The sequence below is a fragment of the Cnephaeus nilssonii genome (genome assembly GCF_951640355.1).
Source record: "Cnephaeus nilssonii genome assembly, chromosome: 8".
Taxonomy (NCBI): Eukaryota; Metazoa; Chordata; class Mammalia; order Chiroptera; family Vespertilionidae; genus Cnephaeus; species Cnephaeus nilssonii.
The window spans coordinates 39401247-39418623 of NC_137079.1; the positions used below are offsets into that span (position 1 = coordinate 39401247).

Genomic DNA, 17377 nt, shown 5'->3' on the forward strand with positions numbered 1-17377 from the left:
TGTCCGACTTTTGTCCTGTCTGGTCTTGTCTTTTCCCTAATCATAAACTCCACTAGTGATACACAGAGTTATAAGCAACCTCATCACTACACTCAAAGCACAGTGCTCAATTCTCACTTTAAAAACTGAAAACTATATATTCCAATTATGTGAGTACTTCACAGTACACAAGTAGATATCAAGACACTATTAATTATCAGTTCTAGTGTTTTTTTATTTGGTTCCTACTGCTTTAAATTTTCCTGTATTTTTTCTCTACATAGATTAGATGCTCATTTGAAAAGGATGGATGGATAGATAGACAGATAACAAAAATCATGATTCAAGGTTTCAAGTTTGAGAAAAATTTTTATCCCAGGTAAAACCTGAGTGAGTTTTAAATAAAAAGAGAAAGTTAATTATATTGGAAGTAATATAACAGAAAACACAAAGTTGAAAAAAAGGAGTATCAGAGACTACTGTTATTTGACCAGTATCTATTGTCCCCTTCTTCCACATGACTAGAATTTTAGCTAAGCACATGGTTACTCAAGAAAAAAATATGAGAGAAACCAAAATGGCGGCACAGGTAAACACCTAAACTGCTGCCTCGCACAACAATATCAAAACTACAACTAAAAGACAAAATGGACACCATCCAGAACCACAGGAAAGCTGGCTGAGTGGAAATTACACAACTAGAAGGAAAGAGGAAAGCACATTGAGACTCAGAGGAACTGCAAAAGGCTGAGGTACGGAGACGTGCGCGTGTGGAGAGGACGGGCAGCTGACTGCATGGGCGGCTGAGTGCACAGCTGGCTTTCTAAAGTGGGAGGGAGACGGAAGCTCCCGACTGCGCTGAATTCCAGTCCCGGGCGAGAATCTGGGAACCCAAATTCATTTTGGGTGGAATCTAGACTGTCGGGAAAAGAGAACACATTGAGACTCAGGGGAGCTGCGGAAGGCAGAGGTCCGGAAGTGCGCGCACACAGAGAGGATTGACTGCTGAGTGCACGGGTGGCTGAGTGCGCAGCTGGCTTTCTAAAGCGGGAGGGAGACAGAAGCTCCCGACTGCGCTGAACTCCAGTTCTGGGCGAGTTTCTGGGAAACCAGCCTCATTCGGGGAGAAACTGGACTGTCTGGCAGCGGGCAAAACTCAAGGGCGGCTTTCTCTCAGAGGTGCTTGCAGCGATTACCAAGGGACACTGAGTTCCAGGGGCCTCATAGGGCAGGGCTGATGGGAAGCCAAGGCTGTCTGCTCCGCCCTGAGACTCCGACCCATCCAAGCTGAGCACAGAGGATTTTGCAAGTCTTCTCCCATAAGGGTGTCTCCAGCATAAAAGTTCTCCCAGAGTAGACACAGCTGATCTTCACAGCCAATTGGCCTGGAGGTCAATTCCTCCCAGTGATACCAACAACAATCCAGACTTAACTACAACAAGGCTGTGCACACAGTCCACAAAGGGGTGCACCAAAAGTGTCCACCTCAGGTAACTGGGGGAGGCTGAGCCACTGGGCCATATAGGACACCTACCAGACAAAGCTATTCTACCAACTCAGGGAAGCAGCAAAAATGCGGAGACAAAGAAACAGATGACAAATGAAAGAAATGGAGGAAAGCAAACGACTGGATATAGAGTTCAAAACCACAGTTATAAGGTTTTTCAAGAATTTCCTAGAAAAGGCCGATAAAAATCCAAAAATTTGAAGATAGTGTAAGGAGCCTCTGGGACAACCTCAAGCATACCAACGTCCGAATTATGGGAGTGCCAGAAGAAGAGAGAGAGCAAGATACTGAAAACCTATTTGAAGAAATAATGACAGAGAACTTCCCCCACCTGGTGAAAGAAATAGACTTACAAGTCCAGGAAGTGCACAGAACTCCAAACAAAAGGAATCCAAAAAGGACCACACCAAGACACATCATAATTAAAATGCCAAGAGCAAAAGACAAAGAGAGAATATTAAAAGCAGCAAGAGGAAAACAGTTAATTACCTACAAGGGAGCACCCATACGATTGTCAGCTGATTTCTCTACAGAAACTACGCAGTCCAGACAGGAGCGGCAAGAAATATTCAAAGTGATGAATAGCAAGAACCTACAACCAGGATTACTCTACCCAGCAACGCTATCATTCAGAATTGAAGGTCAGATAAAGAGCTTCACAATAAGAAAAAGCTAAAGGAGTTCATCACCACCAAACCAGTATTATATGAAAAGCTGAAAGGTATTATTTAAGAAGAGGAAGAAGAAGAAAAAGGTAAAGATAAAAATTATGAACAACAAATACATGTCTATCAACAAGTAAATCTAAAAATCAAGTGAATAAAAAATCTGATTAACAGAATAAACTGGTGAATATAATAGAATCAGGGGCATAGAAAGGGAGTGGACTGACAAATCTCGGGGGGAAAGGGGTGTGGGGGGTGCAGGAAGAGACTGGACAAAAATCGTATATCTATGGATGAGGACAGTGCAGGGGAGGTAAGGGCAGAGGGTGGGGTGGGAACTGGGTGGAGGGGAGCTATGGGAGAGGAAAAAGAGGAACAACTTGTAATAATCTGAACAATAAAGATTTATTAAATTTAAAAAAAAGAAAAATATATATTTCCCAGCTTCCCTAGCAAAGTGCCTAACTTCAGATCACTGCCAAGTAATCAACACAGGCAGGTTCTAGGAACCTTCCTAAAGACACAACAGAGCATTCCTTTTGCCTTTTCTCCCCACTTCCTTCTTACATTCTGGTCCTGGGCCATCAGCTAAGGGCCACGCTCCATGTAGGCTGCAGTGGACTGTACTCCACAGCATGGTAGCTGGTTTCTAAGTGTGGTGTTCCAAGAAACAGGAAGTAGAAACTGGCAGTTTCAGGCCCGGGTACAGCCTCACTTTTATGAAGTCTACTAGAGGCCCAGTGCACGAAATTCGTGTACAGTGGTGTGGGGTGTCCCTCAGCCCAGCCTGCACCCTCTCCAATCTGGGATCCCTTGAGGGATGTCTGACCGCCCGGTGGGATCGGGACTAAACAGGCGGTCGGACATCCCTCTCACAATCCAGGACTGATGGCTCCCAACTGCTTACCTGCCTCTGCCTGATTGCCCCTAACCACTTCTGCCTGCCAGCCTGATCACCCCCTAACCACTCCCCTGCCAGCCTGATTAAAGCCTAACTGCTCCCTGGTATGGCCCGATTGCCCCTAACTGCCTTCCCCTGCTGGCCTGGTCACCCCCAACTGCCCTTCCCTACAGGCCTGGTTGCCCCTAACTGCCCTCCCCTGCTGGCCCGGTCACCCCTAACTGCCCTCCTCTGCTGGCCTGGTCCCCTCCAACTGCCCTCCCCTGGTCCCCCCCATCTGCTCTCCCCTGCTGGCCTGGTCTCCTCCAACTGCCCTCTTCTGCTGGCCCAGTCACCCCTAACTGTCCTCCCTGCTGGCCTGATCGCCCACAACTGCCCTCTCTACAGGCCTGGTCCCCACCAACTGCCCTCCCCTGCAGGCCTGGTCCCCCTAACTGCCCTCCCCTGCAGGCCTGGGTCCTGCCCAACTATCCTCCACTGCAGGCCTGGTCCCCCCCAACTGCTCTCCCCTGAAGGCCTGGTCCCCTCACAACTGCCCTCCCCTGCAGGACTAGTTCCCTCCAACTGCCCTCCCCTGCAGGCCTGGGTCCCCCCCAACTGCCCTCCCTTGCTGGCCTGGTCTCCCCCAACTGCCCTCCTCTGCCGGCCTGGTCACCTCCAACTGCCTTCCTCTGCTGGCCTGGTCACCCCTAACTTCCCACAATTGCCTTCCCCTGCAGGCCATCTTGTGGCGGCCATCTTGTTTTCACATGGGGGCAGCCATCTTTGACTACATGGGGGTGGCCATCTTGTGTCTTGGAGTGATGGTCAATTTGCATATTTCTCTTTTATTAGATAGGATTGGTCAAATAGTCACAGAGCACAGAATCAAGGAGAGGGAACATTGATGCCCCCAACTCCTCAACAAGAGAAGTAACAAAGGATTTGGGACTCTATTTTAAAATACTACACCATACCATATTTTAACAACTAATATGATTAAAGTGGAATTTGATTTTTACCATTACTCTGTGATTAAAAATTCATTCATATTCACACTTAACTCTTTTCAGAAACTATACACCCTTTATATCAAGTCACACTGGCTAGGCTGATGAAAGTCACAATTGGCTATATTCCTTAGAGCCTGGTTACTAAGAATAGCAATGTACACTAACTGAGGGTTTTTAAGAACTAAAGTAACACCAGAATATATAGAAATACCAACCTGACACCAAATTAAAAATGAAGTCTCATGAAAGGTGGCTTGGAAAAGTGTCCAAAGTAATTCTGATAAATTATGGAATTTCTAAGAACCATGCCCAGGAGCCTTTTCATGGCAGGATAAATTCAAGAAATTCTGGATCAACCTAATTTTTTTATCCCTTTGATGGATACAATTTTTTGGTGATTTGTTTTCTAATTAAATTTACTGGGGTGACATTACTTTGCAAAACCATACAGGTTTCAAGTGTACAACTCAATAAAATATCAACTTTGTGAAACCATCATCAACAGGAGAGCCTACAAGGCATGTACCCCAGAAATTCCACATGCCCAGAAACACCCACAGGGTCTATATTACCTACAAGCCTGTGGGCATCACAGATGGTTATCCAACCAACTTCCATCTCTAATAAAGCCCCAACTTATATTTCAAGTCTCTTACTTTCATGCACTGAAGTACTGAGAAAGGTCAGGTGGCAAAGTCTTAATTATAAAAATATAGGTTTTGCCATGACTATTAAAGCAAGTTTAGCCAATAAAATGAAAAGGAAATATATAAAAGCAGACTATTATAAATACTCATGGAGAGAGACCTACCTTGGCGCTTCTTCCACCACTTTCTGATTCCTTCGTTGAATTGAGCACTCTCTTTCATTGAGCCACAAAGCATTCCCATGTTTATCACCTAAAACCTGAAAAAGCAATACCATCTGAAAAAATATATAGCCATACCCATAGAGCATGTGTTAGTCCAGCTAACATTTTATCCATGCAACACCCCTTGGCTTTTAATACTCAAATCTCATAGAACATATTCATTCCTCTTTTAGTTAATGTTAACAGAAAAAAACTTTATATTTACAACCTCAAAACTCAAAACATTTTAATCAAAAACACTTGAGATAAAAACTCTCATATTACATTTTGAAAGCAGTGGGTAAACTATTAGCATCAATTATACAAATTTTGTGAATGACACTGAGTGTCAATAAGGGGATAGATATTCTAAATGTCCTCATGCTTAGGAGACCCATGAGTGTTGTTACAAACATCTGTTATTAACAGGATTAACTGTCTGTTCATCAGGAAATGCTTTTCTATTTATACCCAATACAAGTCCGTTACTTATGTATGGATGCTTTTATTGTGTTTTATTTCTGGTATAGGAAACTAGTAAATGGTCTGGGGTTAATATATAGCATACAATGATTTTTCCCATCCTATATAATAAAAGTGTAGTATGCAAATTGTCCCCTGGACAGTGAGTTCTTCTGGGAGTTCGACCAGGGGGCAGGGCCGCCTGGGGGAAGGGAGGGAGTACCCGGCCAGCTGCTGCCAGCCACTAGGGACCCTACCAGTGCATAAATTTCGTGCACTGGGCCTCTAGTTTGTAATAATGGAAAATAGGCTGGGATATCAGATAAAACAGTACACCCAGGGAAATTTTAATTCCTGACAACAATGAAAAAATTAATAAAAACGTGCCCCAAATACTGCAAAGGACATACTAGTACTTTAAAAAAAAATCTCTGTTTAACAGAAATTCAGATTTAACATGTATCTTATCAGCTAAATCTGGCAACCCTAAGACAGACTCTTTGTTAATGTTTTTGCATAGAATGTTTGATTTTCATGATTGGGATAATCTCTTTTCAGGATTAAAGAGGAAATGCTTATTACTGAATGCATATATTAAACAGAAGTAAAAGCTATTCTACAAACCAAAAAACTAAGCACCAATTTTAGTTCTAAACAGCTATGCAATCTCCCTGAATAAGTCATTCAGTTTCCTCATGCATTATAAATAGCAGCTAATATAATCTCAATATTTCATATGGGTACTGAAAAATAAAACAAAAAAGGAGATCATCTTTATAACAGATACGGTAAACTATAAAATAAAGTTAATATGACTGCAAAGTTAATTTTTAGGAATAAAAATCAATCTATCTAAACCTCAAGAATGATTTCAAACAAAAGGAAAACATTGTAGTAATAAAATATCAACAAGGTGGAATTTTATTTCTATGGCTCTTAAAGATAGCTGCAATAAGTACATCTAAAATTACCACAAGAACCTCTTAAGAAATCTCTCAGCTTTAATTGCTGGTTCTCAGTTTTTACTATCTTGTTGAATGGTGGTATTTTATTGTAGTGTGTATCCTTTTCTCATCATTGTATGTTGGATGAGTAGGTGTCACAGGCTGTCTTTAAATTCAGAGGTTCTCCCACCAGAATAACTGCCCTTAAGGGACTATATACAAGAAGTCTCAACCAGACCTGGACCAAGTCTATAGACAAGATCCTGGTCTTGGAAGGAAAGTGGGTATATTCTGCTTATGGAAAGGACACCATCATTGGGTGTAAGAGAATAAGTTGTGGTAGCTAATATCCAAAGATGGCCCACAACACAAATCACAGTATTCACATCCTGCACAATCCCATATGGCAATGTTCTAGGCAGACAACTAACTTGAAAAGTGTCACAAAAATGATTCTGTCCAGAAGACATACACAATACATATAACCGGCAAAGGACTCAAATAAAATAGATAAATAGTTCTAACCACTCAGTAATTTTTAAAAATCTAATTTAACCCTTTGCACTCACTTGCTTTTTTCTCGATTCCTTTATTCTAATGCTAACCGTGTCGAGTCACACTCGACATCCGAGTGCAAAAGGTTTTTAAAGGGGAGAGAGGCAAGTATGAGACTTGAGCAGTAACTTCACAAAATAAGATATCCACCTGGTCATATACTTATAAAAGGTGCTCAATATCAGTCGTCATCAGGGAAATGCAAATTAAAACAGAGATACTGCTACATGTCTGCCAAAATGGCTAAATATCTAAAAGTTTGAGAATACCAAGTGTTAGAAAGAATGGCAGCAATGGAAACTTTCATACTGTATATTGCTTGTGGAGTATACATTAGGACAACCACAGTATCTACTAGAACTAAGCATAACCTTACCATGTTATATACTGAGGAGACGTCCATAAAAAGACATAGCATTTTATTCATAATATTAAAAAACTAGAAAAAAACATGATACACCAACAAGAAAATGGGTAAATTACAGGTTGTTCAAACAATAGTACAGCACAGAGCAATTTTTTTTAAATGAATGATAAAATAGCCTCATGAAAGAATCTCAAAGAATGATGATGTGCAAAAGAAGCCAGGCACAACCAAGTATATATTGCCTGATTCCATTTATATAAAGTATAAGAACAAACAAAAATAATCTATGGTATGAGATGTTAGAATACCTATTACTTTTGGCGATCAGGAGCGGGATTGTCTTCTTTTTCTTCTATGTTTTATTTCAAAAAACCCATTTTGTTTTTGCAACCAACTCTTACAACCACTTTAACAGTTTCACTAAAATCTTAATTTAAGTAGCAAATTTGATTCCCTCATCTCTATACAACTAGCTCCTAGTAGAATGCCTATCACAGTAAGCCACACAGACATCTTGTCAACTGAAATGATACAAAAGTCCAGGTCAGGCACTTTTCTTTTTAAAATGCCCTAAAATGGCCCAATCTCAGATGATTGAATGAGTCTCTTAAGTGTAATATATTTGCCTGCCCAGAGATCTTGGGACAGCTTCTTTCTGGAGCTGGGCTTTTATATCATTCCGCATCCTGACATTTTGGCACTTTGACAAAAGCACACCAGATTCCAAAGGTAGATTATCAATTTATGTACTTTCTCTATTTCATACTTATTCCAACATATCAGAACTATTCACAATCATTCTAACTGGAAGAAAGGATATGTTTCTAATAGAAATAAATGACATATTTAAAGTCATAATAATTAGAAATTATCTTAAAATGTACCAACCTGAATTTCTATATGACGAGGGTTATCAATAAATTTTTCTATTAGTAGTCTATCATCACCAAAACTAGAAGCAGCTTCTTGAGATGAAAACCTAAAACCATCCCTGTAAAGGAAAACAGAAGAACAGTCAAGCACACAAACAAAAAAATATAGCCCTTAATATAAAAGAAAAATAATTAAATACTTATTTTGGCTTACTTCTGAACAAAGCAGGGGAAAACTCCCTTAGTGAACAAATAACTAAGTTAACTTTGGTTGAACTACAGCTCTTCCTCTTACTAGCTCTATGACCTTGGGTGAGTGATTTAACTTCCCTGATCTTAGATTTTATATCTAAACAGGAATACTGGTACTTATTTCACCAACAGTTAAACCTGAGATTTTAATAAACCATAATAATCATATAAAGTTCCATTTCTTCAACCCTATTCCTATATAATAAAAGGCTAATATGCAATTTGATCCCTCGACCAGGAGTTCAACCAGGGGGCGTGGCCAGCCAGCCAACCACCCAAAGCCCCTCCCCCAGTCGCCCCCCCCCCCCCCGCCCCATCGGCCCTGATGGGGAGGGCTGGCCAGGGCCCACCCGTGCACGAATTCGTGCACCAGGCCTCTATTATACCATAATTCCACTAATAAAAAAATATAAAAGTACATATCCATTAGACTCAATAGTCAGATGCACACAAAAATGTAAATGACCTGGCCAACTGCACAGCTGAAGCAGAACTACAGCCAACAGGAGGCTCCTCAAGAACATTTCCTGATATTTTAAATATACCTTTAAACACAATTGCCTCCCTCACAACCATATAGACAGGGAATAGATGCAATGCAGCATGATATTAATAGCTGGTGACTGTAGAAGATAAATACATGGGGTTTTTTGGACTATCCTCTCAAATTTTGCATAGGTTTTACTTTTCCAGGATATAGAGCAATTTTTAAAAAATGAAGAGCATGGCCCTAGGTGCTCTGGCTCAGTGGATAGTGTTGGCCCTCAGACTGAAGGGTCCCAAGTTTGATTCTGGTCAAGGGCATGTACCTTGGTTGCAGGCTTGATCCCTGGCCCTGATAGGGGTACATGCAGGAAGTAACCAATTGATGTGTCTCTCTCATATTGATGTTTCTCTCTCTGCCTCTCCCCAACCTTTCCACTCTCTCTAAAAGTCAATGGAAAAATATCCTCAGGTGAGGATTAACAAAAAACAAAACAAAAAAAGCATTTATCATTAAATCAAATAGTGTCATGCTTTTGTTAATCTCAACAAATTTCAGAGATGATTTATTTATCAAGTTGAAGAGAATAATATTTTAGGTAGAAAATTTGTGTGTGTACTTTTGTGAATTGATGAGCATATTTAAAATCAATATGCCATTTACCAGCCAAAAAAATGGTTAAATTATTTACCAAATGATGCCCAATATATGAATGAATACAGTGATCACTGAATTCTAAATTAAAATCCATAGGTCAACAGCAGCACAGCAAACCTCATTGCCAAGAAACTAGAGCAATCCTCAGCATAAAAGAATATGTTACTAACATTAGCCCTGAAAAAATGACTGATACGAAATCTAAGATCCTATGAAAAATAAAGGCTTTCAGTGAAATTGCTATGTAAGTTAAGTGCCATACATACAAAAGGGAAAACAAGGAGAGAAAAAACTGAAGTTCATAAAATCCAAATTTCTTATAAAACCATTAAGTTGTGTTTAATATCTTTATTACATCAGTCTTTCCTACAAAGATGCTGCAGCAGATTGTCTTTTCCAAAGATGGTCACAGTGGCCCCTCCCATTCCATGTGCTCTTCTAAGAATCTTGCTATTCCCTCTTGAAGTGGAATCTAATTTCCCTCCTAGGGAATTTGGGCAGAAATATGGTGGAAGGGAACCTATGTGACTTCCGAGACTGGATCACAAACAGTGAAAGAGCTTCCTTGCATTTATATCTGAAACGAGTGCCCTTGGACCACTGGGTCCCTATGTAAAAAGTCCAAGGCCGCCACACTGTGAGGAAGCCCAAGCCACCCATGAAGTCTACTTGGCACACAGGAGTTACATTTAAAGCAAAAGAGATAGCTTCAACATCTGAACTTCAACAGACAAATAAAATGGATTATGTGGTAAAAATGAAATTAAACATGCTCCTCCCCTTATACTTGCTTCCACCCACACACAACAACCAGCCAGCATGACTTCAAACATTTCACGTAGTTAACCAATGCTCAGTAATATACAGGTAAGTCCCCACTATCAAAAGGAATCAAGCCAGACAGAATTCCAGAGAGGCTAAGAACCAGACCCTTCAATTAAGCTTTCTTACTATTTTGAAGATAAAAGTCCTCACTCTGGCCTTAATCTCTCAGTCTTTCCCAAGAAATTTTCAATAAAGCATTGTTGCAGCAAATGCATTTAATGCATATAAATCAATACTAAGACCAAGGAGAGAGTAAGAGCAAAAAAATAAGGTAAATAGTGACTGCAAGTAAACCTTGAGTACCCTCATCCTCTGCATCAACTCACTCAGCAAGTCCTGTTGCCTCTACTTTGAGAATTAAATTCTTCTCTTATCACCTCCACCATTACACTGATGAAAGCCACCACCACCATTTTTCTTGCATGGATTATTGCTAAAGTCTCCCAACTGGTTTCCCTGATTTCAGAGTTCATGATTCTACTGTCCGTTAAGTCTATTTCAAGATAGCAACCAGTGATTCTTTTAAAACTTAAGCCACAAAATCTTGATAACTGATTAACCTGGATGATATATATATATAAGTTCATTATATCTTCTACTTTTTTATATGTTTGAAATGTTTTATAATTTTTAAAAAGTAAATATCAGGAATTTGTTCAAGTTCCATTTTGCTTTACTCAAAATCCTCCAATGCTCCTTGTCATCTCACTAAGAATGCTCTACAACATCCTACATAATCTGCCCCCATTCCACCCAAAACCCCTTGACCCATCTCCTACTCCTCCCTCCCTCCCTCCAACACCTGGCCACCTTGCTGCTCCTGGATCTCTCAAGATATGTTCCCAGGTCGAGGCCTCTGCCCTTGTCTGGGTCCTTTCCTCCTTACTACAATGTGAATTCTCAGTGGGGACAACCCTACATCTTGTTTAGAATGAGAATTTCCTCCAACCTGCTCCAGATCTCTTGAGTTTCTCCTTTATTTTTTATACTCCTTATCACCTTCCACAATAGTATGTGATTTACTTGGAATTTGTTTATTGTTTATCTCTTTCTATCAGTACAGGCTTTCTGGACCTTGTTTATGCCATGACCCCTTTTGCAGAATCATGCAGCATATGAACTTTCTGTCAAAATAAGGCGTAAAGTGATTTAAAACACATAGAAAATGTACAGAATTGCACAGGAAATAAATTATATTAAAATACAGGTATCAAAATATTTTTAAAACAATTTTGGGATATAATGTATATGGTTCTTTATTCATCAATAAGCTCCAACAAGTCTAATAATCAGTATAACCTAGAAATATCTATAACTGTAATGTGATAAGATAATACTGTATGTGATTTCCTAAATGGTGAAAAGCTCCAGATATACTACTACTACTATTATAGTTTGCCTATATTGGAGGAAACACTAAACTGCCATTAGATGATAATGAAAGAAATATGTGCTTTTATAAACTCATCCAGCTGCACGAACAGTCCCTGAATTCTACGAGACTTTGAATTCAAAGGTTAAGAACTCCTGAGCTAGTGTATAAACTGTATGGAGGAATTAATTATTTTGTTTGTTTGTGTTCATTGCTGTATTCCTAGAATGTTATTAAAACACAATAGACTCTCAACAAATATTGCCATCCATGCAATGAGTTTATTCTTGCTGGGTAAGCTTAAGGTGGGAGAGGAGAATGTGATATTACATCAGTCAATATTAGGTATCAGTGACACTCTGAGAGTGAGACTGAGGTTTAAAGACCTGCAATTGTCATATATCATCACTCCACATCACAAGCCAATTACTTTCTGACACTTAACCAAAGACACAATGGTGTTCTGAGACACTTTTCTTTTAGCGTTAAAACTATCTGTTTAAGTCCACAATGTGGCATCTTCCCAAAAGATTTTAATGGCTAATATATTGCCTCCTTGTTCACTTTAGAACTTAATTTCTGACTTAATGTTGTATTGGATGACTTTCATACCAACTACTCCAGATTGCTGTCTTCTAGAGATTTTGAGGAATGGGAAGAAAAAGAGAAAGAAAGGGAGAAAGCAAAATTAACAGCTTGGAAGACCAATTTACTTCTGGGTAAAGGGTAGAAAATGCAACAATAATTATTCAGTGATTTTTTTTTTACCCCCCTCCAAAAAATGACATAAATCTCTCTTACTACCAATCCTGAAAATAAATAAGACTACAAATCTGAAGAGTCCCCTAAAACCTGCTCATATTAGACAGTTTTTCAAAAAGTTATTTTGTATAATCAATGCTTTGGGTTTTTTAATTACTGTTTTAAAAGATACTTTTAATTTCTGAACTACTAATTAAAATGTCCTAAATTTACAATGGAGTGCACTGTAAAATGGACATACAGTAATTTCAAATCCAAAAAGAAATATATTTTACGCTATAGGAGTATAGAAGTATTTTACTACTTTTATAAACAAGGAAATGAAAGCAAGTACATACTGAGTAATAAACAAATGAAATTATGACACCTTTTAAATATATGGTTTAAATCTTTGGCTGCACTTAGAATTACACGATCAAATGTTAGTAACTTTTGCCTAGAAAATAGAATCATAACTGTAAATTTTAGAAGTAGACTGTAAAAATGAAAAGGTAATCCTTTGTTGATGTTTAATAAAGTAAAAACCTGTCTATAATAATCATCATGAAAATGTAAGTAAGAAAGTTTCTGCATAATTCCAATTTTTCCCATCTAAAATTGGGAAAAGAGCAAAAATTAGATGGTGATTGTAATTACTCCATTATGTTTTTGATATTTGTTTACTAGTCAGTTTAATAAAACTCTAGTAACTCTAATTTTCATCAAAAGTATATTTTGGACAGCATCTCACCTGGTCTCTTCATCATCCCAAGCGATTCGCATGCCTTTCCCACCACCACCTGCTGAGGCCTTGATCATGACAGGGTAGCCTAACAGCAGGGAAGAATTAGACAGAAGTTCAGACTTTGATCATTTGGATGCAGGAACATGACAACTGACCACATGTTCAATAACACAAGAGACAATAACTAATTTATTTAAAAATTCCTTTCTTTAGAGTCAGAAAGATAACACCCTATAATGATCTTGCATATATTTTTTAATGAGTGTGTTCATTTAAAAAAAAGAGAGAGACTATCAATAAATATAACATTTTCACCAATAATGAAATCAAAAGCTAAGAAAACATAAATTATTTGACAATGAATTCCAAAACTGGGAGTAAATATAGTATTAACCAACCAGGGAGTAAATATAGTATTAACCAACCAAAGATAACGTGAAGCAACTTATATAGCATTAAGGAAACACACAAATACACACACACACACACACACACTCATATGACTCCCCAAAACTGCTGCTTGGATGCATAACAAACTAAATTCCCTTGTTTCAAAAGTAATGATTTATAGTGCTTGAGGTATTTTTATCTGAAAAGTCACAGGAAACCCCTGCAGCTTTTACCAGCAAGAACTGTCATGATGGTTTTGGGAAAAATCAAGCCCTGACTATTATATTACAAAAGTTCCAGATCTTGCTGACATCAATGGAGAAGCTATTGCTCTAAATCCATTCATTCAACAGGGAATGCCTAGACTGGTGGGAATTAGTAAAATACAACATAAGGTACCAAACAAAGGACATTTCCAGGTATAGTTTTATAAGAGAAAATAAAATCATAAAATTGTTGTTAGTTAGCAAGATTTAATATTTAGACTAGTTATTACAAAGTAAAATTTTTGACAGCATGAGTCATCTATAACAATTTATCAAGAGAAGTTGTAAAGTCTTGTTTAGAGGTTTTCTGAAAAACAAGGTGGAGATACTCATGTCTGAGGCCACTTGTTTAGGATTGTTTCTGAAAAAAGAAGAGGTCAGTAGTGAGCCTTTAAAAGACTCTTCCTGGCCTGTGATGCTCTAAGAGCACTGAACTCTCTCTATAGGATCTTAGAGGGAAAGGGAAGAGAGGGCCAAAGGTCATAGACCTTTGACCTCTAAACCATAAAACAGCACTCTTAACTTCAACTTAGTTAAAAAGGCACTTGATTCCTAAATGTTTCATAATTAATTCGATTTTTAAAATTCTGATGTTGGTTAATTCGATTTTTAAAATTCTGATGTTGGTTATAGCTTTATGCGGGAGTAGCACTTTAAAAGCAATGCTAAGTGTAGTGAGAAGAAGAAAGATTAACATACAGTTTTCACATTGGGAGCTTTATATTCTAGGATGAGGAAAAGTACCCAAATAATTCTATCATTAGAAATTCAGAAGAGAAAAGAATCACAGGAAGGTAAGAGAAAAGGAATTAGGAAAAGCATATTCTAGAAAGCCAAAAAAAAAATTTAATATACCTTCATTCTCACATCACATCAGAGAGCCATAAAAAGAAAAGAAAGTCCATTTGTACTTCCCTGATGAAGTTATATTTGGTTAAGATGGTGTTCATTAAACTTCCTCATGAAAAATGTCATTTTTGTTTGTAATTAGAAAATGATCACACTTTTATCTCCATTATCATAATTGCCAGTATGCAAACTGCCATCATCTCTTCCTAGGACTCCTGTAATAGCCCCCTATCAGAACTCCCCATCATTAGAGGTGGTCCCATTAAATTACACACTGGTCAGTGAAATTCTTTAACCATATATTTAGCTTTACTTCTCTCTCCTGCCTAAAACATTAGGTGTTTACATTTTACTAAAAAAAAAAAAAATCTCAGTTGTATAATGAAACAGAAATTATGAACTCAAGGATAGAATCATAGAAGTTAGAGAAAGATGGACAAACATATACTTGTTGAATCAGAAAACGCTATGCTAGACTTGCCCAAGAAAGCGCTAAATAAATAAATAAATAAATAAATAAATAAATAAAAGCTTAAAATATATTAATCTGAACATCAATTAATTTACCTATCAAACAAAATAAACTTCAACATCCTTTCAATAAAAATAACAAAATCCAAACATTCACAATGTCTACAATCCAATAAAAAATTAAGACACATGCGAAAAGGCAAAATGTGATCCACATCAGAAGGGAAATAGTCAACAAAAACAAACTCAGAAATAAAAAGCCTTAAAACAGTTATTACAAATACTATTACAAATTACAGGTATTACAAATACTATCTGTATGATTTAAAGGATTTAAAGGAAAAATAATCATGATGAGGAATGAAGTAGAAAATATAAAACATTAAATTAAAATTTCTAGGTATAAAAATAAAATGGCTGAAAGGAAAAAAAATCAACAATGTATATAAAGAATTATATGCACCATGACCAAGTGGGATATATTTCTGTTATGCAAGGCTAGTTCAACATTCAAAAGCCAATTAATATAATCCATCACTAAAGAAGAAAAGAAGACCATATAAGCAGATGCAGAAAAAGCATTTGAAAAAATCCAACACCCAATGAGTTCATCAAACTAGGAATAGAAGGAAATTTCTTAGACTTCATAAAGAACATCTACAAAATACCTATAGCTAACCTCCGGCTTAATGGTGAGAATCTAGATGCTATCCCCCTAAAATTAAGAACAAGGTAAGGAGGCTGCCTTTTACCACTCCTATTAAACATGCTACTATAGATCCTAGCTTAAGCATTAAGACAAGAGACAGCTAAACAAACTGGTAAGAAATAAATAAAACTCATCATTAGCAGGTAATATGATTGTCTATGAAAAAAATCTCTGAAAATCAACAACCACTACCAAAAGCAAACTTCTAAAACTAAAATGTGAGTATAGCAAAGTTGCAGGATACAAAAGTTATTGTATTCCTATACACCAGTAATGAAAACTTGGAATTTAAAACTAAAAACACAGTATCATTTACATCAGCAGCAAAAAAAACAGAATACTTAGGCATAAATGTAAGTATCTCCATGAGACTTATTATAAAGCTACAGTAATCAAGTTAGCATGATATTGGAAAAAAAGAACAGACAAACTAATCAATGGAATAGAACAGACAGCCCAGAAATAGACCCACACAAATATAGTCAACTGAAATTTGACAAAGGAGTAAAGGCAATTCAATGAAGAAAAGAAAGTCTCTTCAACAAATGGTACTAGAACAAGCATCCATATATTTAAAAAAAAAAAATGAATCTAGACATAGTCCTTATACCTTTCACAAAAGTTAACTCAAAGTGATTATAGACTGAAATATACAATCCTATATAATAAAGAGGTAATATGCAAATTAACTCTCATGGCCTTACAAGTTGGCTGCCTATGACCAGGCCAGTAGGAGGGTTAGTGAGGGACGACCAAACGACTGAACAGCAGGCTGTGTGGGGCGACCAGGCCAGCAGGGAGGTTAGTGAGGGACACCAAAACACCAAACGACTGAACAAGCAGGCTACGTGGGGCGACCAGGTCGGCAGGGGGGTTAGTGAGGGACACCAAACATCTGAATAAGCAGGCTGCGTGGGGCGACCAGGCCGGCAGGGAGGTTAGTGAGGGACGACCAAACAACTGAACAAGCAGGCTGTGTGGGGCGACCAGGCCAGCGAGAGGGCAGTTGGGGGCAATTAGGCTGGTGGGGGGGCAGTGAGGGGCAACTAGGCCGACGGGGGGTGGGGCGGCAGTTGGGGGCAACCAGGCCGGCAGAGGGGGGCAGTTGGGACAACCAGGCCGGCGTGGGGGAAGGGGTGACCAGGCCGGCATGGGGGAGGGGGCAGTTAGGAGCAACCAGGCCAGCAGGGAGAGGGCAGTTGGGGCAACCACGCCGGCAGTGGGGGGGAGGGGCAGTTAGGGGCAATCAGGCTGGCACACATAGGCAGTGAGGGGCGATCAGGCTGGCGGGGGGGGCGGGGGGGAGGAGGGGAACAGGCAGTTAGGGGCAACCAGACAGGCAGGCAGGTGAGCAATTAGGAGCCAGCGGTCCAGGATTGTGAGAGGGATGTCCGACTGCCAGTTTAAGCCCAATCTCCGGCAGTCGGACATCCCCCAAGGGGTCCCGGATTGGAGAGGGTGCAGGCTGGGCTGAGGGGACACCCCCCCTCCCTTGCATGAATTTCATGCACCGGGCCTCTAG

At 38.9% G+C, this 17377-nt stretch overlaps 1 protein-coding gene across 2 annotated transcripts in view; it reads right to left on the minus strand.

The window, feature by feature from the left end:
- PCCA (propionyl-CoA carboxylase subunit alpha) overlaps positions 1–17377 on the minus strand; it is a 377531-nt gene that overhangs the window by 211534 nt on the left and 148620 nt on the right. For both annotated transcript variants that reach the window (XM_079779445.1, XM_079779444.1), the window contains exons 9-11: positions 13177–13255; positions 8111–8213; positions 4856–4950 (exon numbers count right to left, since the gene is read on the minus strand). In XM_079779445.1, the coding sequence (XP_079635571.1) occupies positions 4856–4950; positions 8111–8213; positions 13177–13255 (277 nt within the window). The remainder of the gene's footprint in view (positions 1–4855; positions 4951–8110; positions 8214–13176; positions 13256–17377) is intronic.